General features: G+C 49.6%; 1 protein-coding gene across 1 annotated transcript in view; it reads right to left on the bottom strand.

Moving 5' to 3' along the window:
• Positions 1–6196: 6196 nt before the first annotated feature.
• The window catches only part of ubqln4 (ubiquilin 4), a 57178-nt gene continuing 39072 nt past the window's right edge, over positions 6197–24302 (bottom strand). The window contains exons 5-11 of the mRNA XM_052045725.1: positions 20990–21148; positions 17054–17270; positions 12925–13064; positions 10355–10438; positions 8272–8387; positions 7441–7639; positions 6197–6717 (exon numbers count right to left, since the gene is read on the bottom strand). Coding sequence (XP_051901685.1) covers positions 6565–6717; positions 7441–7639; positions 8272–8387; positions 10355–10438; positions 12925–13064; positions 17054–17270; positions 20990–21148 — 1068 coding nt within the window. The 3' untranslated portion in view covers positions 6197–6564. The remainder of the gene's footprint in view (positions 6718–7440; positions 7640–8271; positions 8388–10354; positions 10439–12924; positions 13065–17053; positions 17271–20989; positions 21149–24302) is intronic.

Genomic DNA, 24302 nt, shown 5'->3' on the forward strand with positions numbered 1-24302 from the left:
CCGAGTGCCTTGGGGCTGGGCAGAGGTGGGTGGGTGGGGGCACTGTGCTGTTTGTCACCCCCCCCCCCCGGACAAGCCGGGCACTGCAAATGTGAAGCAGCACCAGGGGTGGCCGCAATATCCTGCATGAGTGAACATTCTCGAACTTTGGGAAGGGACTTTGGTTGGTTGGGAAAATAACTGGACAGGAACCAGTGGAAGATAAGCACAGAGGGAGATAAGTGACCAGGACACAGACATTGTCCCGGCAACAAGTGACAGCTGCTCCAGACTGGGGTCTGGGCTCCTCTCTGTCTTACCCAATCACATGTCCTTCCAAACCTCAACCAGTCGCTGTGGGAACCGATCCATTCCTCCCTGGGAGTTGCCCACTGAATCAGTGCACTTGACGGCCCCGGTTTCCGATCTCACCCCAAAGTGGAATCACCCACTTGGGTAACCCCCTCCCTGGGGCCAAAGCACTCCATCAGCTCACCCCTCTGCCTTCCCATCTTCCGAGGAGGGAGGATGGAAGGGAGGGAGGGGAGGGAGGAGGGAGGGAGGGAGGGAGGGAGGGAGGGAGGGAGAGAGAGAGAGAGGAGAGTAGAGAGAGAGAGCGAAGAGAGAGACGAGAGATGAGACGAGGAGAGAGAGGAGAGCGAGAGAGAGAGAGATATATATATATCTATATCCTGGCTCGTTCCGTCTTTTCCAAAGGGTTCGCCCCCCCCACCCCCAACCCTGTAAACTGCTGACACCTGTGAAGGACACTTGGACAGGTATGTGGATAGGAGGGGTTTGGAGGGACGTGGGCCAAACGCGGGCAGGTGGGACTCATTCAGGTAAGAAACCGGTTGGGTATGTACGTTGGGCCGAAGGGCCTGTTTTCCATGCTGGATCACTCTCAGACCCGCAGTGCCTCTGAGCCATATAACCTACAGTCAGAACTGCTTCAAACGGTCAGACTCCGACGACTGCCATTCAATTGTTTGGAAAACCCGATGGGTCAGCACCTGGCTCACATTGCAGATCCCTGCACTGCTTCAAACTCACTGGGCTCTGGTCCCTGAACTCCCGGTAAACTCGCAGCCCCATTTCCCGCTCCCTTTAAACTCACCGAAGCCCCAGGCCCCCTTTAAACACTCTGGGTTCACCGGAAGGTGAATTACATGACTGTAATACTTTTAAAAAGTTGAAATGAAAGTTGTAGGTCATTAATAGCAGGAAGATCCAATCCACAAAACTGTCAGTCCTGCAGCAAAGTGCGGAGGGTGCTGCCGGATATCAGTTTCACTGGTCTGACTCCATACACATCACCAATACAGAGCTCAACCCTCTACAAACTAACCACATCACCTGATGAGCTTCTGCTGATGGCCTTATTAACCCTTTAGTGATTCATTAGCCGGACGTCAGTCAGAGGGAGATTAGATTTTGAGGAAGTAGCAACAGAGGACGTGTAAAGTGACAATAGGACTGGGCAGTCAGCGTGGACTGATGTCCAACAGGTCTGTCCTAACCAGCAGAGGAGGGAAGGGTGTGTTTGGGCTTTCAGCAGCCTTCAATGAGGCGCCACACAAGGAAATGCTGTAACACGGGCACGGGTTGAGGACTGGTGAAGGACAGATAACAGTAGAAACACACTGGTCATTGTCAGGTTGGGGGGCTTGGTACCGAGAGGGGAACTGCTGATGACACAACGCGAGGTGTCAGTGTGAGCCGTGAGGAGGATACAAACTGGCTGAGTGAATGGGCAAAGACACTGTAGATGGAACACAATGGGAAAATATACAGGCCATCCACACTGGTAGAAATAAAGAAAAAGTCTTTCAAACGTTGAGAGGAGGAGAGATGTTCAGAAGGCCCTGGGTATTCTTGTGCGTGAATGACTGAGAGGTGCTGGTGTTCAGAAGCTCCTGAGTATTCCTGTGCATGAATATTCTTGTGAGTATCCTTGTGGTCGTCTATGTGTGGAGCCTCAGGAGAAGGGGGAGGTCTTAAACAGTTTTTTGCATCAGTATTTACTCAGGAAACGGGCATAGTGGATATGGTAGGAAGGGAAACAAGCAGTAGTGTCATGGAACATATAGAGATTAAAGAGGAGGAGGTGCTTGCTGCTTTACAGCAAATAAAGGTAGATAAATCCCCTGGGCCTGACATGTATTTCCTCCATCCTTGAGAGAGACTAGTGTAGAAATTGCAGGGGCCCTGGCAGATATATTTAAAATGTCCTTGGCCACGGGTGCGGTGCCGGAGGACTGGAGGGTAGCTCACGTTGTTCCGTTGTTTAAAAAAGGCTCTAAAAGTAAACCAGGTAATTACAGGCCGGTGAGCCTGACATCAGTAGTGGGTAAATTATTGGAAGGTGTTCTGAGAGATCGGATATACAAGTATTCGGACAGCCAAGGGCTGATTAAAGATAGTCAGCATGGATTTGTGCGTGGTAGATAGTGTTGTACAAATCTTGTAGTTTTTCAGGAGGTTACCAAAAAGTAGATGAAGGAAAGGCTGTGGATGTTGTCTACATGGACTTTAGTAAGGCCTTTGACAAGGTCCCACATGGGAGGTTAGTTCAGAAGGTTCAGACACCAGGTATCCATGGCGAGGTTGTAAACTGGATTCGAAACTGCCTGTGTGAGGGAAGACAGAGAGTGGTTGTGGATTATTGTTTCTCAGACTGGAGGCCTGTGACTAGTGGTGTGCCTCAGGGATCTGTGCTGGGACCATTGTTGTTTGTTGTCCATATCAATGATCTAGATGATAATGTGGTAAATTGGATCAGCAAGTTTGACGATGACACTAAGATTGGAGGCGTTGTGGACAGCGAGGAAGGATTTCAAAGCTTGCAGAGGGATCTGAACCAACTGGAAGAATGGGCCAGAAAATGGCAGATGGAATTTAACGCAGACAAGTGTAAGGTGTTGCATTTTGGAAGGACAAATCAAGGTAGGACATACACAGTAAATGGTAGGACACTGAGGAGTGCGGAAAACAAAGGGATCTGGGAGTTCAGATAAATAATTCCCTGAAAATGGCGTCACAGGTAGACAGGGTTGTGAAGAAGGCTTTTGGCATCTTGGCATTCAGAAATCAAAGTACTGAGTATCAGAGTTGAGATGTTATGGTGAGGTTGTATAAGACATTGGTGAGGCCAAATTTGGAGTATTGCGTGCAGTTCTGGTCGCCTAACTATAGGAAGGATATCAGTAAAATTGAAAGAGTGCAGAGAAGATTTACTAGAATGTTGCCGGGTCTTCAGGAGTTGAGTTACAGGGAAAGATTGAATGGGTTAGGACTTCATTCTTTGGAGCGTAGAAGAATGAAAGATTTGATTTACAAAATTATGAGGGGTATAGACAGAGCAAATGCGAGTAGGCTCTTTCTACTTAGGAGAGATAAGTACGAGAGGACATGGCTTTTGGGTGAAAGGGGAAAGATTTAGGGGGAACATTAGGGGGAACTTCTTCACTCAGAGACTGGTGGGAGTGTGGAACGAGCTGCCATCTGATGTAAATACAGGCTCACTCTCAATTTTTACGAATAAATCGGATAGATACATGGATAGTGGAGGTCTGGAGGATCAATGGGACTAGCGGAATAAAGCTTCGGCACAGACTAGAAGGGCCAAATGGCCTGTTTTCTGTGCTGTAGTGTTCTATGGTTCTAATAATTTAAAGTTAACGTGTAGGTTCAGCAAGTAATTTGGAAGGCAAACTGTACATTGGCCATTATTGAGTACAAGGTCAGAGATGTCGTGACCCTGTTATTGAGGGGATATTCTGGCACACAAACCCATGGATACACCTGTGATGGAGGGAGTGCAGTGAAGGTTTACCTGCTTGAATTGCAGGTGATGGGCTTGTTGAACAAGCAGAACAAGAGGTGTTACTGAAACAGACAGCATTCTTATAGGGTTGCCAGGGCAGACACAGGGTTGGTATTTCCCCTGCCTTGGGAGTTTTCAATCAGGTGTCACCGTTTCAAAAGGAGTTGGACATTCAGGACAGAGATTAGCAGAAATTTCTTCAATAATAAGGTGGCAAATCTTCGGAATTCTCTTCCAACAAAGGTCGTGGAGGCTCATAGATCAGGAATAGGCCCTTCGACCCACCAAGCCCGTGCCAACCATGATACCAATGTACACATCTCCCTGCACATGATCCACATCCCTCCTCCATTCTCTGCCTGTCCTTGTACCTGTCTAAATGCCTCTGAAGCACTGCTATCAATCTGCCTTCAACACCTCCCCTGGCAGCCCGTTCCAGGCACCCACCGCTCTCAATGTAAAAAAAAACTTGCCCCACACATCTCCTTTAAGCTCCGCCCTCCCCCCCTCACCTTAAAATCTATGTCCTGTAGTATATGACATTTCTACCCTGGGAAAAAGACTCATCTGCCTACCCTATCTCTGCCTCTCATAATTTTATAAACTTCTATCAGGTCTCCCCTCAGCCCCCACCGCTCCAGAGAAAACACCCAAAGTTTGTCCAACCTCTCCTTATAGCTCATGCCCTCTAACCCAGGCAGCATCCTAGTGAACCTCTTCTGCACCCTACCTGGAATGGGGTGACCAGAACTGCACACAATACTCCGTGTGACCTCGACTGATGGACGGCATGCCACACGCCTTCTTTACCACCCTCTCTACTTGTGTAGCCACTTTCAGGGAGCTGTGGACCTGCACCCCAAGGTCCCTCGGTACATCAATGCTCACAACTCTGCCAGTTTTTCAGTCATCTGCAAATTTACTTATCAGCCCACCTATATTTTTTTTACATATATTTAATTTACATACATCACAAACCACAGAGGTCCCAGCACTGATCCCCGCAGAACACATCACAGACCTCCAGAGAAACACTCCTCCGCCACTACCCTCGGTCTTCTGTAGCCAAGACAATCTTGAATCCAAGAAGTCATTGTGGATCCCATGCACCTTAATCTTTTGGATCAGCCTACCATGAGGGGCTCTGTCATTTCATATCCCTCCCACACCTCTGTGAGTGGCCTTACCCCCTCCCTAGTTACCCTCTTGTTTTTAATGCAACAATGATCGATTATTCACCACCTTATTGTTGAAGCAATGTCTTCTGATCTGTGTCCTGATTGACCAATCCTACTCACCAGGACTTTGAATGACAGAGCAGACGAGGGGCTGAATGGGCTACTTCTGCTTCACTTGCAACTGAGCCCCAGACTCCACCGAGGCATGGCTGAAGCAGCACGCAGCTTCTGGTCTTCTCCAGCGTTAGAGTGCTGTTTTATGCTATTAAGGGCACAGTCTTCCTTCAGTAACTAGAGCTCCAATTCTGAAACTGCTTCTGATTCCAGTCCAATCACATGAACAGTGAATGGCACCTGTTACGTACCTGGCACTGCAGGATTACCACTTCCCACTTTTTGTAAACCTGACTAGTTTTAACCCCGAGCGTTTTCCCTTGTGTAGCCAACCCGATTGCCTTCGGACGGGACTCGGCCACAAGCCACATCACGGCACCTTGTGGAAGAATTTTTGGAAATCTAAGCCTGCCACTACTACTGTCACCTGTCACTCTGAGAATCTGTACGGGTGGTGAGGAGCGACCTTTTCCTTCGACATCCATGTTGATGATGTGTTGAGGTGTCAGCTCCTTTCAGCATGGACAACTACAGCGTAATCTATGGCGGTGTTGAAATGGATCGTAGAATTTGATGGACAGAAACTCGATGGAGAGCTCAGAACAAGGGGGCATAGACTTGAAATTAAGGACGGTGAGGGTAGCAGAACTGTGGGCTCTGTCCCTATCTGAGCTGATAATGGATCTGGTAAGATCAGAGGACATCAAACCAAAGCAGATGGAATTGAGACGTACATTAAGTTACTGAGCGGCCGCCCCTTCTTACGACACCAATGAAACAGTCAACAGGCAGAATAGAAAATATACATTGACCAAAGTATATTGAAGTGTTATTGATAAGTGGAGGTTCTTTTTTGGAGGGAGGGTTGGAATGATTTAAACCATCTGTAAGCTAGCAGTCGACAGCCCACTCCGACACAATGCATGAGAGAAACGTGGGTTCAAACCGTGCCTGAACCCCACAGACACCACACGTGTAACACAAACCAATCTGACACCCGGCTGTCTGAGGAGCAGGGGAAGGAGGAATGTGGGGGAATGAAGGAAGTGGGGGGTGGAATCTCAGGGTTGTCTGAAAATGAGGAGATGGACTCAAGCCATTAGCAATGTTACTCTTTTATGTTCACATTTCCTTTAAACCACTGGATCCAGGCTCTGGTAGCAAATACAGAACACAGAAGCAGAGTGGGAGGTGGGGCAAATTGGGTGAAACAGGCCAACGAACGCTGTACAGCAAGAGTGTTTTCCCCATTGTTACAACTCAACAGGACAATTGTTTCTTTTCAATTAAGCACTGGATGATACGTACTGGAAAGGGTGATGAGTTCGAACGAGCTTTGTTTTAAATCATTTTGACTGAAAATGTCAGTTATTATCCTTCTGAGGAGCCTGCTCTCCCCTCCCGCTGCAGAACAAAGTGGTGAGACTGCCAGAGGTGAGGCTGTCGTCTCTCCTGCCTTGCTGGTGCTTACGAGGGCTGGGAGCCCAGAAGTCTCTCGATAGCAGCGTTTATGTCCCCTCCAGTGGCAATGAGTGCCTGAAGGTTGGCCTCGCGGTTGATGAAGCCCATGGCACTGAGCTGCTCCAGCTGCTGCTGAAATCGCACTTCAGGATTCTGTACCTGCGAGGGGAGAGGAGAGTCAATGGGAAGTGTCATCGGCCGACTGAGCTCAGGATCACACAGTGACTGCAGGGCCCTACCTGGTGAAGGAGGCAGGTGGGAGGTGAGAGTTCGGGGCACCAGCCACACAGTGACAGGAAGCAGCTCATGTGCTCTGCTTATTCTGAGGGGCTCTACATGGGGGGGGGTGAACATGGACAGGGAAAACCCTCGTTTAAATACAGAAAGCGGTTCTTTGACCGCTCTGCTCCTCAGTAAGTCAGGTCACTGAGACGTCGGACTCCAGCGCTCAGACCGACAGTCTTGGTGCAGAGCTCTGTGACTCCTGCCCCGTCAGAGGTGCAGCCTCCCGGACTGAATGTTGAACAGAGGTTCCAGGTGTCCTCTCAGCTGAGCACAGAAGATCCCACAACCAGGAGCGAGCTGGGCCGGGAGCTGCCAACACAACACGATTCAGTTGTTGCGCTCTCTGCGTTTTGTGAGATGCTGCTGTGCACCAACTGACTCATTCTTCAAGGACAGGAAGATAACTTAACTGGGGATCAGATGTCCCGAGAGCTGGGACGGTGCAGGAGGACCAGAGTATTTAGAGTGCCATGGCTTTAACCGGGGCACCGGCAGCATCTGGGGAAAGGCAGTGACAGCACCTTCCACTGCAGCGGCACATGCACCAACACGCCTACTTCACGCTACAGGCTCCAGAAAATGCTCATTGGCTCTTACTTGAGTGTTGGCCCCGGCTAACATCTGTAACATCTGCTGCATCAGCTGCTGCTGCGGGGTGCTGGTGCCAGGGGCCAAGGGCGCTGGGCTCCCCGAGCTGGTGTTCACGGTCCCGGTGCTGGCCGCCGTTGTCGTGGGTGTCAATCCGCTGGCTGAGCCTCCAAGCCCGGCCACAGGAGCAGGGACACCAGGACTGAACCTGCACAAACACACCACAGCCGTCGTCATTCACAGCCAGCTTCGCATTAGCCCCAGTCAGTACACGGGGGTGGGGGCAGGACTGCGGACCCCCTTTCCCACCTCAGCCCTGCAATGGGAACCACTTCTCCCAGTCTCCCCTCCCCACCAGAGTCCAGCGCCACAGTTCCCCTCCCACAAGCAGCAACACCTTTACTCCTCCCCCTCTGCCCACAGTTCCAGCAGCCTGTGGGTAAGACTGGAGCCCCTACCATCTGCTGGAGGAACTCAGTGGATCGAGCAGCATCTGTTGGGGGGGGGGAGGGGCAGGGGTGGGGCAGGAGACGGGACAATTCCTTCTCCCCCATCCCCACAGACACTGCTCAGCCACTGAGTCCCTGCAGCAGGTTGTCTGTTGCTCCGATTCTCTGGTGTTGGGATGGGCATGGAATGCCACAGGGCCTTCAACAGCATGTGCCCCATGCTGCATGCTCCAGCATCCGAACGTCACAGGCAGACATAGAGGAAAGTTGGCCCTCCGGAGGGGCTGATTCACACCACAGCCCAACAGCCGGGTGCCACGAGGCAGCTTCACTCCAATGCCGACAACGGCAGGGCCCGCTGGAGAGGTCTGCTGGGTGCCGATGGCCTTACCCTGGCAGGAGTCCGGGTGCCTCGTTCTGCAGCGTCTGCAACCCCTGCTGGATCTGCAGCAGTGCCTGCATGGCGCGGGGGTTAGCCATCACTGACAGCACGTCAGGGTTCTGCATCTGCAACACAGCACACCGACTGGTTTGTACAGGCACAGCACAACACCAAGACCTCGCACACCCCGCGCTGGGACCCACTCGCACACTGCGCGCGCACACCTCACACACCACCCACCCGCGTGCACACACGCACACCACCCACCCGCGTGCACACACCGCCTGCACCCTGCACACGCACACACACACACCCCCTGCACGCTCACCGCACACACACCACACACATGCTCACCACTTCCCCCAAGGTTCACTCCCAACAGACTCGCACTGTTTCAGGCAGCGCATCCTGAGCCACACACTCACCCAGTGAAACATCCTCCACTACCTCTGGTCACACTGTGGGCTCTGTTCACGGACTCTGCTGCTGATGGAAAACCTTGCTCCCTGCTGTTGACCCCGGCACTCACACAGGATCCCAACTTTCCTCCGTCATTCGGAACTGCCCGGCACCCTGCCCTGAGCAATGTGGTTCTCAGCTGGAGCTCCTCATCCGGGGCAGCAGCAGACAACACGGCTCCCCCCTCACACAGCGCCTGCCCCTAGAATGTGACAGGGAGAGCCTGCACCGCCCCACCCCAAGGAGAGCCCGCACCGCCCTGCCCCTGGGCACAGGGAGAGCCCACAAAACCTCAGCCCCACCCCAGGGCACAGAGCCCATATAACCATAGTCCCAGGGCACAGAGGGATCCCACAACAACCACAGCCCCAGGGTACATGGAGAGCCCACACAGCCCCACCCCCAGGGCACAGGGTGATCTCACACTACCACAGCCCCACCCCCAAGGCACAGGGGGATCCCACACAACCACAGCCCCATGCCCAAGGACAGCCCACATAAGTCCCACCCCAGAGCACAGGGAGAACTTGGAGTTTTCTTTCCTCGCAGGAGAGCATGCCCAGATTCTGCACTCTATAACACCACATCCCATACCTGGAACTATTCTAGTCAGCCTTTCCTGTACTCAAGGACCTTCACATCCTCCCCAGAGTGCAACAACCAAAACTGGACACAACTGGCTACAACTTGCATGCCAATATCAGAGGTATGATCAGTAAGGTTACATGAAAATGACAGAGAGGAAGGTGGGGTCAAGCTACAAACGATGATGATCAACTGCTAAGTTGGGCAGAGCAACGGGAGGTGAAATTTAATCCTGATACACATGAGGTGATGGGCGAATAAGGGTAGGTTATACACAATGATTGGGGCCCTAGAGAGCAGTGAGAAACCGAGGGACCTCGGTGTACCACGCCCATGATCCTGGGAGCTGGCAACACAGGTGATGAAAGCATTCAGGATGCTTGTCTTCATTAACGCACAGAGAGGATACAATACAACTTTATAAAACTGGAGCACTGTGCACAGTTCTTGTCACACTACAGGAAGGAGGTTCTGGAGAGGGTGCAGAGGAGGTTCCCACAGGATGTTGCCTGGGACAGAGTGTTTTCAGTTTGAGGAGAGACCCTGGTCTGTTTTCGTTGGAGTGGAAGAGGCACACAAAATTATGAGGGGCACAGACAGATTAGATAGTGGGAATCTTTTCCCTGTGGCAGAGCTTTCTAAGACGGGAGGACAAAGGTGGGGGGGGGGGGGGGTAGGTGTTGGTATCTGGACCACACCATCTGAGAGGGTGGTGGAGGCAGAGAGACTCACAACACTGAAGTATCTAATATCCAAGGTATGGCTGGCTACAGACCAAGTGGTGGTAAATGGGATTAGTATAGACAGGCACCTGGGCTGAATGACTTCAGTTGGGGCTCACTGTTTAAACAGCCTCAGCATTGATTCCCTGCTTTTAAACTCAATGCCCTCATTCATGAAGAGCAGGCACTGCTACCTGACAGTACCTGGCACTTTCAAAGAATGATGACCAAGGTCTCGGTCACCGCCTCCCACTGATTCTCTCGTGCTTTGTCACCCATCAGGAGGGAGGGGATCTGACGCAACGCTCTGTGACGATTGGCTTTACCTGCTGCAAGAAGATGGGCATCTGGAGTCGGAGCTGATCCTGCAGCTGTGTATTGCCAGCGAACAACGGGTTATTCATTAAAATCTGCAGCAGGGGAAACGGGGTGGAGGCAAGAGACGGAGAAGTGGTCAGAGCCTTGTGCGTGCGGACACTGCCCAGGAAGCTCTCAGCCTGGAAAACAGCAAGCTGTAAAGCTGGGAGGTGGATCAAATAAAGACTTGCGCTGCTCGCACCCATCCTGATAAATCACTGGGACTGAGGTTATTGGTAAACCTCCCTGTGGCAGGATCCTCCCTCCAGCTGGGTACGCGCCCCGTGTGTTTTATGCAGGAGCGCTCCAGACCTGGAATGCTGAGAATATTCTTTGCATGACTTCCTGCTTCCTAGCTGGGCCTGAGTGAGGGGACCACTCCCAACTGCTGGGACGGCAGGATTCGCTCCACAGACCACAGAAATGACAGGTAGGAAGTGGACGGAGAGCGGTGGGCAGGAGATGGCTGGGTAGCAGCAGTGGAATGTGACCCTATGGGCATCGCCACTGACTTAAGCAACTCAAAGACTGCTTCCTGTACCCAGAGGCTCTGGGAATACCCCAGTTCTGAGGGGAACCCAGAAACAGTACCCGGTGTACAGGAAAATGGGTCAGATTGGGGGCAGTGATGGGTGGGAAGGTGAAGAGGGAACAAAGAGCATTCTTTCTGCTGCCAAGCCTTGTAAAGCCAGGAGATGGACAGTAACAGACTGACCACTACGCATAAACACAGATCAACTGGCTACCAAACTAGGAGTTAACTCTTCCAGTCCCGGGCAAGTCCCACAGCTCAGAGGTGGGAGCAGAGACAGGGGGTCCAACTGAGAGGGGAGTGGGAGAAACTGGATGGTTGTTGGATGCCTTCTCATCTCAGCTACTGACGAGCACAGCCACTAAGCTGCTCGCAGAGGCCGAGCCCCCCAGCAACGAGCAGCCCCTCACCTTGCACTCTGACTGACCTTGAAAGGACCGAGGATGCCGAGATGTCTCCCACACTCCCAGGAGTGAATACGATGGATCATTGAGCTTTTCTGTGACAAGACCCAAAAATAACAGCCCACTGCCTTCAACCTGCCTCATCCCCGGCTGTGACAGAGTCCCCTATCCTTCTCCTGGTGATCAGCAAAGTTTACTGAAAAACACGATGATGCTGGAGGAACACAGCAGGTCAAGGGAGCATCCATGGAGAAAAGCAGGTGGTCAGCATCTCGGGTCGGGACCCTTCTTCAGGACTGAAGATGGGAAAAGGGGGGAAGCCTTATAGGAGGGAAAAGCAGAGCAGTGATAGGTGGACAAAAGAGGGGAGGCAGGGTGGGCAGAGGGTGGTGATAGGTAGATGCAGGTAAGAGATACTGATAGGCAGGTGTGGGGGAGGAGGGGAGAGCAGATCCACCGGGGGATGGGTCAAAGGTAAGGAGAGAGCAAAAAAGGTAGAAAGAAAGAGCCTTGGATGGGAAGAAGAGAAGAAGCGTGGTGGGGGGTTACCTAAAATGGGAGAATTCAATGTTCATGCCGTTAGGCTGCAAGGTTCCCAGACAGAAAATGAAAAGACGGAGGTTTGCACTTGAAATTCTCCTGGCAGTAGAGGAGGCCAAGGACCGACATATCGGTGATAGTGCGGGAGGGAGAGCTGACGTGACTGGCAACGGGGAGATACAGATCGTGGTTACAGACAGAGTGCGGGTGGAGAAACCGCAAACTGGAGGAACAGCACCTCATTTTTCAGCTTGGAACCTTGCAGCCTAACGGCATGAACATCGAATCCTCCCACTTTAGTTAACACCCCCCCAGACCACGCTTCTTCTCTTCTTCCCTTTTCCAGCCTCTTTTCTCTACCTTTTCTCCCCTCTCTCCCCTCACCTGTGACCCACCCCCCGGTGGATCTGCTCTCCCCTCCTCCCCCGCACCTGCCCATCACTGTCTCTTACCTGCATCTACCTATCACCACCCTGTGCCCACCCCGCCTCCCCTCTTTTGTCCGCCTATCACTGCTCTACTTTTCCCTCCTATATATCGGGCTTCCCCTTTTCCTATCTTCAGTCCTGAAGAAGGGTCCTGACCCGAAACATTGACCGCCTGCTTTTCTCCACGGATGCTGCCTGGCCTGCTGTGTTCCCCCAGCATCACAGTGCCTTTCATCTAGATTCGAGCATTTGTTTCTCCAGCAAAGTTTACTGGCTGCCTGCAAGGATTCAGACTCACCATGAGGCACACGTGATGCCTTCAAACAGTAGAAGTTTTGGCTGCATTCAGGACTCCTGTAAGGGGGCAATGTTTGTCTTTCAGAAGGGAGGGAGGGGAGAGGGTCTGTGGGACTGCCAGAGGAGAGAGGAATAGGGGTGGCATTCAAAACTGGGCAGGGAGGCTGATAGAGGGGGCAAGGTGGCAAGAAGAAGCCGAGTCAGCCCCCCATCTGTCACCTCTCCCATTCCAATTACTCAGTCCTCTCTCTGGTAGCCCTTGCTCTGGCAGCAGGGGTGGACAAGGAGGGTGCTCGATGTGCACGGAGCAGGTTGACTGCAGTTGAGTATCCAGGTACCTGTGAGGCGAGGTCAGGGTTCTGGGACAACGACTGCATCATGCTCCTCATGTACGGTGCAGACAGCATGTTCTGTATTAGCTGGGGGTTCTCGGAGATCTGCTGCATTAGGCTCTGCATCCCTGGGCTGTTGAACATTCCTGCAGGGAACAGACACGAGAACGACCATCACACTGGGTGTGGCCTTGAACCACGCACGTACACCAGTCAGTTCTGACATCGACCTGGAACTCTAACTCTGTTTATCTCTGCAGATGCTGCCTCCCCTGCTCCGGAGTTCCAGCATGTTGTGTTTCAGATTCACAGCATTGACATGTTTTGTTCTGTGTCAAACAGGCAGCAGCTCAAGGGTTCCCTAACTGTGCTAAGACAATCAATGAGGTGACCATGGTTCATCCTGTTCCTCAATTCAATCCCACCACCCATTCCCCTAGTGTCCAAAAACCTACTAATCCCACCTGGAATGTGCTGAGTGACTGGACATGCACAATCCTTCAGGACAGAGGATCCAAAAGATTCACAACCTTTCCATTTCTTATCTGTCGACCTTGGAAACACACTCCTTGAATCTTTCTGGCCTAAGTAGCCCCTCTACACTCCTTGCTGAGCAAGTTCCCAAGCCCTTCTCATCAACGATCCACCTCTCCCCACTGGCTCTCACCTCCCAAACCAGAGTGAACCCTACACAAGCCGAGAAGCAGACAGTCCAGAGATACTTACATCATCTTCAGCCACAAGTGAGGTACCAGAAGCCTGAGGTGGCCAATGCTGTGTCTTTATTTAAGAAGGACTGCAAGGACAAGCCGGGGAGTTACAGACTGTGTTAACCATTAGTGGGAAAGTTACTTGGGGGGGATTCTGAGAGACAGGATCTATCTGCATTTGGGAAGGCAGGGATAGGTAGCATGGCTTTGTGTGTGGGAAATTGAGCCTCACAAATTTGATGTGAAGAGGTGACCATGTGGATTGACGATGGATTTTGGCAAGGCTTTGCACAGGGCCCTGCATGGTAGATTGGACTGGAAGGTTAGATCACATGGGATCCAGGCTGAGCTATCCAACTGCGTACAAAATTGGCTTGATGGAAGGAGTCAGAGGGTGGTAGTGGAGGGATGTTTTTCAGATTGGAGGCTTGTGACCAGCAGTGTGCCGCAGGGGTTGGTGGTGTATATATTAACAGTTTGGATGAGAATGTAGGTGGCATGATTAGTGAGTTTACAGATGACACCAAAATTGGTGGTGTAGTGAACAGTAAAGAAGGTTGTCCTAGGTTATAACAGGATCTATATAAACTGAAAAAGTGGGGAAAGGATTGACAGATGGAATTTAACTCAGACAAATGCAAAGTGATGCACTTTGGGAAGTTAAACCAGGGCAGGACTTGCACAGTGAACGGTAGGGCCCTGGGCAGTGTTGTAGAACAGAGAGACCTACGGGTACAAGTACAAATGTCCCTGGAAGTGGCGACACAGGTCGATATGATGGTGGAGAAGGTATTTGGCACGCTAGCCTTCATCGGACGGGCACCAAGTGCAAGAGTTGGGACACCATGTTACAGCTGCACAAGTCGTTGGTGAGGCCACATCTGAAATATTGTGTGCAGTTCTGGTCACCACACAACAGAGAGATTTCAGAAACCATTCAAGGATGCTGTTGGGACTGGAGAGTTTGAGTTACAAGCACAGACTGGGACTGTTTTCCCTGGTGCAAAGGAGGCTGAGGAGTGACCTTATAGAGGCTCACAAAATCATGAGAGGCATGGACAGGGTAGAAAGTCACAGACTTTTTCCGAGGGTAGCGGGTACATGGAACGAGCTGCCAAGAGTAAGTGGTAGACGTGGGTACAATTATGAGGTTTAAAAGACATTAGGACAGGTTCATGGATAGGAAGGGTTTAAGAGGGATATGGGCCAAACGCAGACAAATGGAACTAGCTAAGGAAGGCACTTGATCGGCATGGACAAGCTGGCCCGAAGGGCCTGTTTCTGTGCTGCACAACTCTATTGTACAACAACTGATTTCAGGCCAATTAGTTCCCCCACTTCTCCTTTCCTCTGCAGTGGTCACATCCGCTATTTCCAGTCTACTGAGACTGTTCCAGAATCACAGAACTACCAGCAAACATCATGAAGAAATCTCCCACTGCAGCCACCTCTCCTGGAGTGTTGTGACCAAGCCTCAGTTATTGACCCCTTTGAGCATTCCCTGCCATTCAATATCATGGACAGTCTTCACCATACCCCTCACATCTTTTTGACCCACGTCCACGAACGTGTTTGTTCAGCAAAAATCTACAAATCTTAACAAATGACATAAAAGCAACTGCAATTTGCATAGTTCCAAACATCTCCCATCCTTATTGTGTAGAAGTATATCGTAATTTTATCCGAAAGCAACAACTCCTTCTGCACAGGAGTCTGTGAAATGTCTTCCTTCTTCCTGAACTGTGGCTTCCCCTCTACAATAGTGGACAGAGTCCTTGTCTACACCTCAGCTATTTCCTGCACCTCTGCTCTCAGCCCTTCCCTTCCTGGACAGAGCTCCTCCAGGCCTCACCTTCCACCCCACCAAACCCAGCATTCAACCAATCGTCCTTCGCAATTTCCCCAGCTCCAATAGGTTTCCACCAACAGATAGGTAACTCCCTCCTCTCCCCTTTCAGCATTTCCACTCTCTTTGCGACTCCCTGGTCCTATCTTCTGTCCCCACAAACCTCTGCCCATCCCGTGCCACCACAGGAGATGGAACACCTGTCCTTTCACCTCTTCCCTTCCCACCATCCAGGAACCCAAACAGTATTTTCCGGGAAGGCAGCGATTCACTTGCACCTTGCAATCTAGTGTACTGCATTCAGTGTTCACAATGCAGTCTCCTCTACAATGGAGAAACCCAACACAGCTTTGCACATCTTGGTCAGCATGGCCTTTTTCCATGTTGTACTATGACCTCCATTTAGTCTGCGGGAGTGACCCAGAACTTCTGGTTGCCTGCTACTTAAATTCTCCATTCCAGTCCCACTCTGACCCCATGTCTGCGGCCTCCTGCACTGTTACAACAAGGCCCAGTGCAAGATCAAGTAACCACACCTCATCTTCCGTCTGGGCACGGTTAAATTCTCTTACTTTAGATAACTCAGTTTTTCCTTCTGTCTGAATCAGACTTGGCCATTCCAGCCCGTCATCCATTCATGATCTTGTCTCAGTTCTTCTCCCTCGACATGTACAGCCTCACCTGCTGGACATGTCCCACAGCCCTGCGAACTGCAATTCAACACAAAGCAGCAAACAGTGGCTTCTACCTGTCCCATTAACCCACTTTGTTTCACCCTATCAGACATTCCCTTTGTTCTACCCACCTCCCCCCAAGCTCCTCTGCAAATGAAAACTGTTTTTTTCTCTTTCTGCATTCTGACAAAGGGTCAGAGACAGCTCTGTTTCTCTCTCCACAGATGCTGCCTGACCTGCTGAGCATTTATAGCATTTTCTATTTACATGTTAATATCACCAGCATATGCAGTTTTTTTGATTGCCACCCCAGTCTCGGACTTCTTCCCACACTGGAAATAGTTTTCTCCCGCGGTTCCCCTTCCATGTATCAAGCAAGTTGTATCCTGTTCTGGCAACGTTCAAAGGGAGATCACAGAGGAGGGTTTACTGTGTCTAACCTGCGCCGTCCATGCCCTGGGGGTGTGCAAAAGGACAGAGTAGATGGAGTTTTTCATGTGTGTCTAACCCAAGCCCTAGGAGTGCTCAATGGAACCACGGTAGGGGAGCTTCACTCTAACCAGTGTTATCTCTGCCTGGGAGTGTGACATGGGACAGTTGGAAGGAGCTTTATTTTGTGTCTAACCCATTCTGTTCTTGCCCTGGGAGTGTGTGACAAGACAGTGTAGAGGGAGCTTCACTCTGTGTCTGGCCCCGGGAGTGCGTGATGGGACAGTGTGGAGGGAGCTTCACTCTGTCTCTGACCCATGCTGTTCCTGCCATCAGATCCTACGATGGAAAAGTTACAATTCCCGCATTTGTTAATGAACACAAAGCAAATTTTAAGTCTAAAGCTGGGCGTCCAAGCATTTGTTTCTGCTGTGCACAAGGCCCAGTGGGCTGGCTCATCAGTCAGGGATACATACCATTTCCTAAGCTCCCTGTGTTGATGCCAAAGGGGTTCGATACAGGTGATGTTGTCTGATTGGTGCTGTTTCCTCCCTCGCTATTGGAACTGGCGGCTGGAGAAGATGGTGACGTTGGGACCCAGGGGTTGGGCAAAGGCTCCCTGTTCTCAGTCCTAGATGGCTGGGCGTTGCTGTCCGAGCCTCCACCCAGAGCGGTGAAGGGGTTGCCCCCAAACTACAAAACAAAAGCACATTAAAGCAGAACTGATGAGGTCAGGACAGACAATTCAACAACCCAAAATTATTGCACTTGTCTCGTCAAGACTCCATTCGTTTGCCACTTTGGTACCTTTATTCATGAAGAACAGGCGGGTAAATAGAGCCTGTGAGTATAGTCAGAAAAAAATTCTGAGAGACAGGATTATTCTGTACTTGGAAAGTCAGGGTTTCACCAGAGATGATCAACATGGGACAAGAGGACATCCCATCTGACTAAATTGATTGAACTTTTCGATGAGGCAACAGAATGTACTGATGAGGCCAGGACAGTTGAAGCCTTTGACACGGTCCCACATGGGAAAAAGACACACAAGGAGAGCAAGTTGCCAAATTGGATCCAAAATTGGTCGGAATTGGAGGCAAAAAGTATTACTGGAGGTCTTTCTTTTGAGACCAGTGGTGTTCCAATGGTGCTGGGTCCATTACTGACTGTTATGTATGTCAATGATTTGGATGTGAATGTAGAAGGTATGTAAATTCACAGATAACATGAAAATGATAGTGAGGAGGATAGTCAGGCTACAAGGAGTAATGGTAGATGGAATTCTGACAAGTGCAAGGCAATGCACTTCCACTGGACAAGTAAGGGCAGGACATACACCATGAACTGTGGGGCCCTAGGAAGTCTTGAAGAACACGGGGACACTGGACAAGTCAAAGGATCCCTGATGGAGGCAGCACAGGTATGTAAGGTGATGAAAAGGGATGCTTGCCTCCATGATCCAAGGCACAGTAGATAAGCAGGTTATGGTACAGCTTTCTAAACCACTGGTGAGTCCACAGCTGGAGTACAGTACGCACTTCTGATCACAACACTTCAGGGGGACGGTGCAAAGATGTCGGGATGGAGTGTGTGAGTTATGAGGAGAGACTGGATGTGTTTTCCTTGGAGCATAGATGGCCTAAGAGGGATCTGATAGAAACATACAAAATTATGAGGGGTGCAGATAGTGTTGGTAGTCAGAAGTATTTCAGAGATATCTAAAACTAGGGCCCATAGGTTTGGGGTCAGAGTAGGGGCTTCAGAGGGGATCTGAGGAGGAATTATTTTCTCCCAGAGTATGGTTGGGAATCTACACTGCTTGAGGGGTTATTGGAGGCTGGTTCTCTCACACAACAAAGTCAGAGTTGAGTTTATTGTCATATGTACAGGTACAATATAAAACTTACCTGTAGCAGCATCACAGGCACATACACAACATTCACAAGAGAAACATAAATTATACACAATTTTTACAATGTGTATAATTTAAAAGAACACAGTTAGAACAACAAAATAAACAGAGTTCATTGTAGTGCAAAGTGGTCAAAATGGTTACTAAATATGTAGACGAGCACTTGAATTACCAAGGCAGAGAAGGCTACAGACCAAGTGCTAGTACATGGGATTAGTGTAGATGGGCACGATGATCATCATGGACGTGGTGGGCCGAAGGGCCTGTTTCTGTGCTGTAGGGCAATGGAAAAAAAAGTGACGCCCCTGAACGATGGAAGTGACATGGCAAAAGACAGGACACAACGTCACTGTACCCAATAACCTACAATTACAGACCCACCCACCATACTGTCCCCCAGCACTGTAGACCTATGCCCAGTGTTGTACTGTTGTACCCCAATGTAATCACACAGACCTGTACTTGTCAGGAATGAGCATTACACAGTGACAGAGTCATATCCAGAAACAGGCCCTATTGCCCACCATGTACATGACACTCAGCCACATTAATCCCTTTTACTAGCATTTGTTTCGTAACCTTCTACACCAAGTCCTCATCCAGAGGCTTTTTAAATGTTGTGAGTCTCTGCTTCACCATCCCCTCAGGCATGCATTCCAGATTCCAACCACTCTGATCCCCTCTATAGCTCTGATCTTAAGCTCTCTGGTCTTAACGCATCTCTGCCATGGAACAAAGTTTCTTACCATCTACACCCCTCATAATTTTGACTCTTCTCCCCGCCCCCCACCCCAGTCTCCTCCACTCCAAGGAAATAAACGCACTCTCTCCAGTCTCTTCTCATAACTGAAATGTTCCATCTCAGGCAACATTCTGGTGAATCTCCTCTACACCCTCGCAAATGAAATCATGTCCTTCCTCTAGTGTGGTGGCCACAACTGCGCACAACATTCCTTGTGTGGCCTAACCAATGTTTAGTAAAGTTGTACCAAGAACTCTTCATGAAGACAAGCATCCTATGTGCCTTCTTCTCCAAATACTCATGCCTCCATGTTCAGGAATCTTTGGACTTGTACACAAAGGAACTTTGTCTGTAACTCCTCCTTAGGGCCTTACAGTTCATTATCAAGATTAAATTCCACCTAACATCTTACCAACTGATCAATATCATTCTGTAACCCAAGACAATCCTCCTCATTATCAATACCACCAATTATCATGTCATCTGCAGACTTATCATACCTCCTAGTCATTAATCTAGCAGCAAAGTACCCAGCGCCGATCCTTGGGAAACACCAACCATATAAACAACCCTGTCTCCTATCACCAAGCTAATTGTGGATCCAGTTTGACAACTTTCCGTGGATCCCACAGACCATTCTTCCATGCGGGACCTTGTCAAATGCCTCAGTGAAGTCCACATAAACCACACTGCCCTCATCAATATATTTAGTTAGCTCTTCAAAAAACGCCATTAATCAGACAAGATTTCCCACTAACACATTCACGCTGACCATCCCTGCCTTTCCGAGTGTAGATTAATTCTGTCCTTACCACAGACGTTAGACTCATGGCCCTATAATCACCTGGCTTGTCACCACTGCTCTTCTTGAATGCAGGTACCCAAGTGGCCCATCCCCACCAGTACTGTCCCCATCACAGAATCATACAGCACAGAAACAGGCCCCTCAGTCCACCGCATACACACCAAGTACCCATCTAACGAACCCCATTTTCCAGCATGTGATCCGTAGTCTTATATGACTTGGTGCTTCAAGTGTTTACGTACAATCTTAAACGTTGTGAGAGTCTCTGCCTCCACCACCTCAGCCAGTGCCAACACCTCTCTGGGGGAAAATATTCTTCCTCAGATCCCGTTAAACCTCTTATCCTAAACTTATGCTCTCTGATTTTAGATAGGACAAATAGCTTCCGACCATCTACCCAATCTATGCCACATAATTTTGTGCATCTCTGTCAGGCCCCCCCTTCAGCCAGGAGAGCAAACCCAGCCATACATCAGAACAATGGAGTGACAGATAAGTCTAAACCAGTACTGTATCTATGTTTTACAGTGACATTCATCTCCACAGTACTGTACCCATGTTAAACAGCGACATTCATCTCCACAGTACTGTACCCCAGTGTTATACAGTGACATTCATCTCCAGTACTGTACCCCAGTGTTATACAGTGACATTCATCTCCACAGTACTGTACCCCAGTGTTATATAGTGACAGACCCATCCCCACCAGTACTGTACCCCAGTTTTGTACAGCAACAGAACCATCCCCACCGGTACTGTACCCCGGTGTTATACAGCAAAAGATCTGGCCCCACTGGTACTGTACTCCAGTGTTACAGAATGACAGAGCCATCCCCACCGGTACTCTACCCCAGTGTTATACAGTGACAGACCCGTCCCCACCAGTACTATACCCCGGTGTTATACAGTGACATTGCTGCCTTGGCTACTGAACTACAGGCAGATGAAGCTACCTGTTCTCTGGCTGCACTGAACATGGGCTCCTGGATGTCAGTGTACATGCGTCGCAGAGCGTTATAACCACCGGGAATGCTCTCCAGGTTGCTGAGCGCCCGGTCCTGATTCCTCATCATTTCCTGCATCATGGCTGGGTTCCGGGCCAGTTCCATCGTCTATAGAGGGTAATAATGAAGGAGATACTCAGGGTTATTGAATAATAAACTGAAGTGTGCACATGGACTCAGTCAGGGGTAAGATACTGCACTTAAACTTGTAGCGTTCAAACTTAACGTCAATCCAGTTTGCACTGCCAAAGCCAACTACTACAGTCACTGGAACTCTGAAACAGATGATGCTTGGCAGGTCAAGCAGCATCTCTAAAGACAGAAGCAGTTAAACATTTATTGTTTGAAAATCCTTCATCAGAACTACCACATAATGTGGGAGGCTGGCTTCTCTCCCCATAAATGCTGTCCAACCTGCTGAAACACCCATTCCTGCCAAGAGTGACACCAACCCCCATCACCGCACAGGAGTCGACGATTGCTGGCTGTGAATAACACCGTTAAGGGCACAGCAGAGACCTAGTTATTGGGAATAGGGTGCAGATACTGATCAGCAAATGTGAGTCACATTGATCCCTCTCTGGTCCAGGACTGCTCAGGTGATCAATACAAACTACAGTTCAGATTAGACCTGAGAAAATGAAACAGTGCTTTATCTTTTTCCCAGGGTAGAAATGTCAAACACTAGAAGACGTGTAATTAAGGTGGAGAGGGGGAAAGTTTAAAGAGATATGCAGACCAAAGTTTTTTCTCCCCCCACAGAGAGTGGTGGGTGCCCGGAACGTGCTGCTAGGGTAGAGGTGGAAGCAGATATAAGAGGCTGTTAGACAGACACATGAATATGCAGGGAAGTGTTCGGTGCAGACATTGTGGGCTGAAGGGCCTGTTCCTGTGGGGTACTGTTCCATGTTACAAATGCCCGATTCTCTCATATCCATGTCCCTATCTAATTGCCTGATACAAACCATAAATTCCATCCACTACCTGCATCCAAAGCAATAAACTAACAGTTTAATTTTAATTCATTCATGGATATGGACATCACGGGCAAGGTCAGTATTTATTGCCCAATGCCAGGTAACCAGGTGTAACCTGCCAGACCATTTCAGACAGCGTTAAAGGTCAACACATGGAGTCCCTGAAATGAACCTGGGTGAAAGTGAGATCGCAGAATGGGAGCAGAGGGAATGTGGAACCAGGGAACAAAGTTTCAGGAAAGTCTCATCTTCTTCCAGTTTCCTTGTGCCCTGTTACAATCTCACCACCTGCACTATGTTTCACTGGGATTCCAGGGGTACATACAACACTACAGTACAGGAACAGGCCCTTCAGCCCACAACGTTGTGCAAACTAATTAAGCCAATGACATGTTACTCGTTCTGCCTGCACGTGGTCCATATCCCTCATTTCTCTGCATATCCATGTCTCTATCTAAGAGCCTCTTAAATGTCTCTATCATACCTACCTCCAACACCTGGCAGCACATTCCAGGCACCCACCACTCTCTGTGGGGAAAAAAAACTTGTCTTGCACACCTCCTTTGAACTTCCCCCCCTCTCACCCTAAATAGATATTTCGACCATGGGATAAAGATACCTGCTGTTTAACTCTAATAATTTTACAAATTTCTATCAGGAATCCCCCTGAGCCTCTGCCGCTCCAGAGAAACCAACCCAAGTTTGTCCAACCTCTCCTTATAGCACATGCCCTCTAATCCAAGCAGCATCCTGGTAAACCCCTTCTACACCATATCCAAAGACTCCACATCCTTCCTATAATGCGGTGACCAGAACTGAACGATTCTGGTCCAACCTCCAGCCTAACCAGAGTTTTATAAAGCTGCAACCACAACTTCCTGGCTCTTTAACTTAATGCCTCGACTAATAAAAGCAAGCATGCCATATGCCGCCTTTACCACCCTATCAACCTGTGCAGTCACTTTCAGGGAACTATGGACTTGGACCCCAAATTCCCTCTGTATGTCGATGCTGTTAAGGGTCCTGCCATTAACTGTACTTTTGCTTTACATTTGAAGTGCAACCCCTCACACTTGGCCGGATTAAACTCCATCTGCCATTTCTCCGCCCACATCTGCAACTGATCTATATCCCCACTGTATCCTTTGTTGCTTCTACACTATCCGCAACACCACAAATCTCTGTGTCATCTGCAAACTTTCTAACCCACCCATCCACGTTTTCATCCAAGTCACTTATATACATCACAAACAGCAGAGGTCCCAGTATGGATCCCTGCAGAACATCACTAATCATGAACCTCCAGCCAGAAAGACCATAAGACACAGGAGCAGAATTAGGCCATCTGGCCCATTGAGTCTGCTCCGCCATTCGATTATGGCTGATTTAAAAACCCTCTAAACCCCATTCTTCTGCCTTTTGACACCCTTACTAATCAAGGACCTATCAACCTCTGCTTTAAATATACCCAATGACTTGGCCTCCACAGCCACCTGAGGCAATGAATTCCACTAATTCACTGCCCTCTAGCTGAAGAAATTCCCCCTCATCTCTATTCTAAAGGGACTTCCTTCTATTCTGAGGCTGTGCCCTCTGGTCCTAGATTCTCCCACTACTGGAAACATCCTCTCCACGTCCACTCTATCCAGGCCTTTCAATATTCAGTAGGTTTCAATGAGATACCCCCCCACCCATCCTTCTAAATTCCAGTAAGTACAGGCCCAGAGCCATCAAATGCTCCTCAGTCGTTAACCCTCTCATCCCCAGGATCATTCTCGTAAACCTCCTCTGGACCCTCTCCAATGCCAGCACATTCTTCCTTAGATATGGGGCCCAAAACTGGTCACAGTACTCCAAATGTGGTCTGACCAACACCTTATAAAGCCTCAGCATTACATCTTTGATTTTATATTCTAGTCCTCTTTGAAATGAATGCTAACATTGCATTTGCCTTCCTTACTACCAACTCAACCTGCAAGTTAACCTTTAGGGAATCCTGCACTAGGACTCCCAAGTCCCTCTGCACCTCCGATTTCTGAATGGGCTTCCCGTTTAGGAAATAGTCTACGTCTTTATTCCTTCTACCAAAGTACATGACCGTACACTTCCCTACACTGTATTCCATCTGCCACTTCTTTTCCCATTCTCCCAACCTGTCCAAGTCCTTCTGCAAACTCCCTGCTTCCTCAACACTACCTGCCCCTCCACCTATCTTTGTATCATCCGCAAACTTGGCCACAAAGCCCTCAATTCCGTCATCCAGATCATTAACATATAACGTGAAA

This window comes from Pristis pectinata, chromosome 40, assembly GCF_009764475.1.
Source record: "Pristis pectinata isolate sPriPec2 chromosome 40, sPriPec2.1.pri, whole genome shotgun sequence".
In the NCBI taxonomy this organism is placed as follows: Eukaryota; Metazoa; Chordata; class Chondrichthyes; order Rhinopristiformes; family Pristidae; genus Pristis; species Pristis pectinata.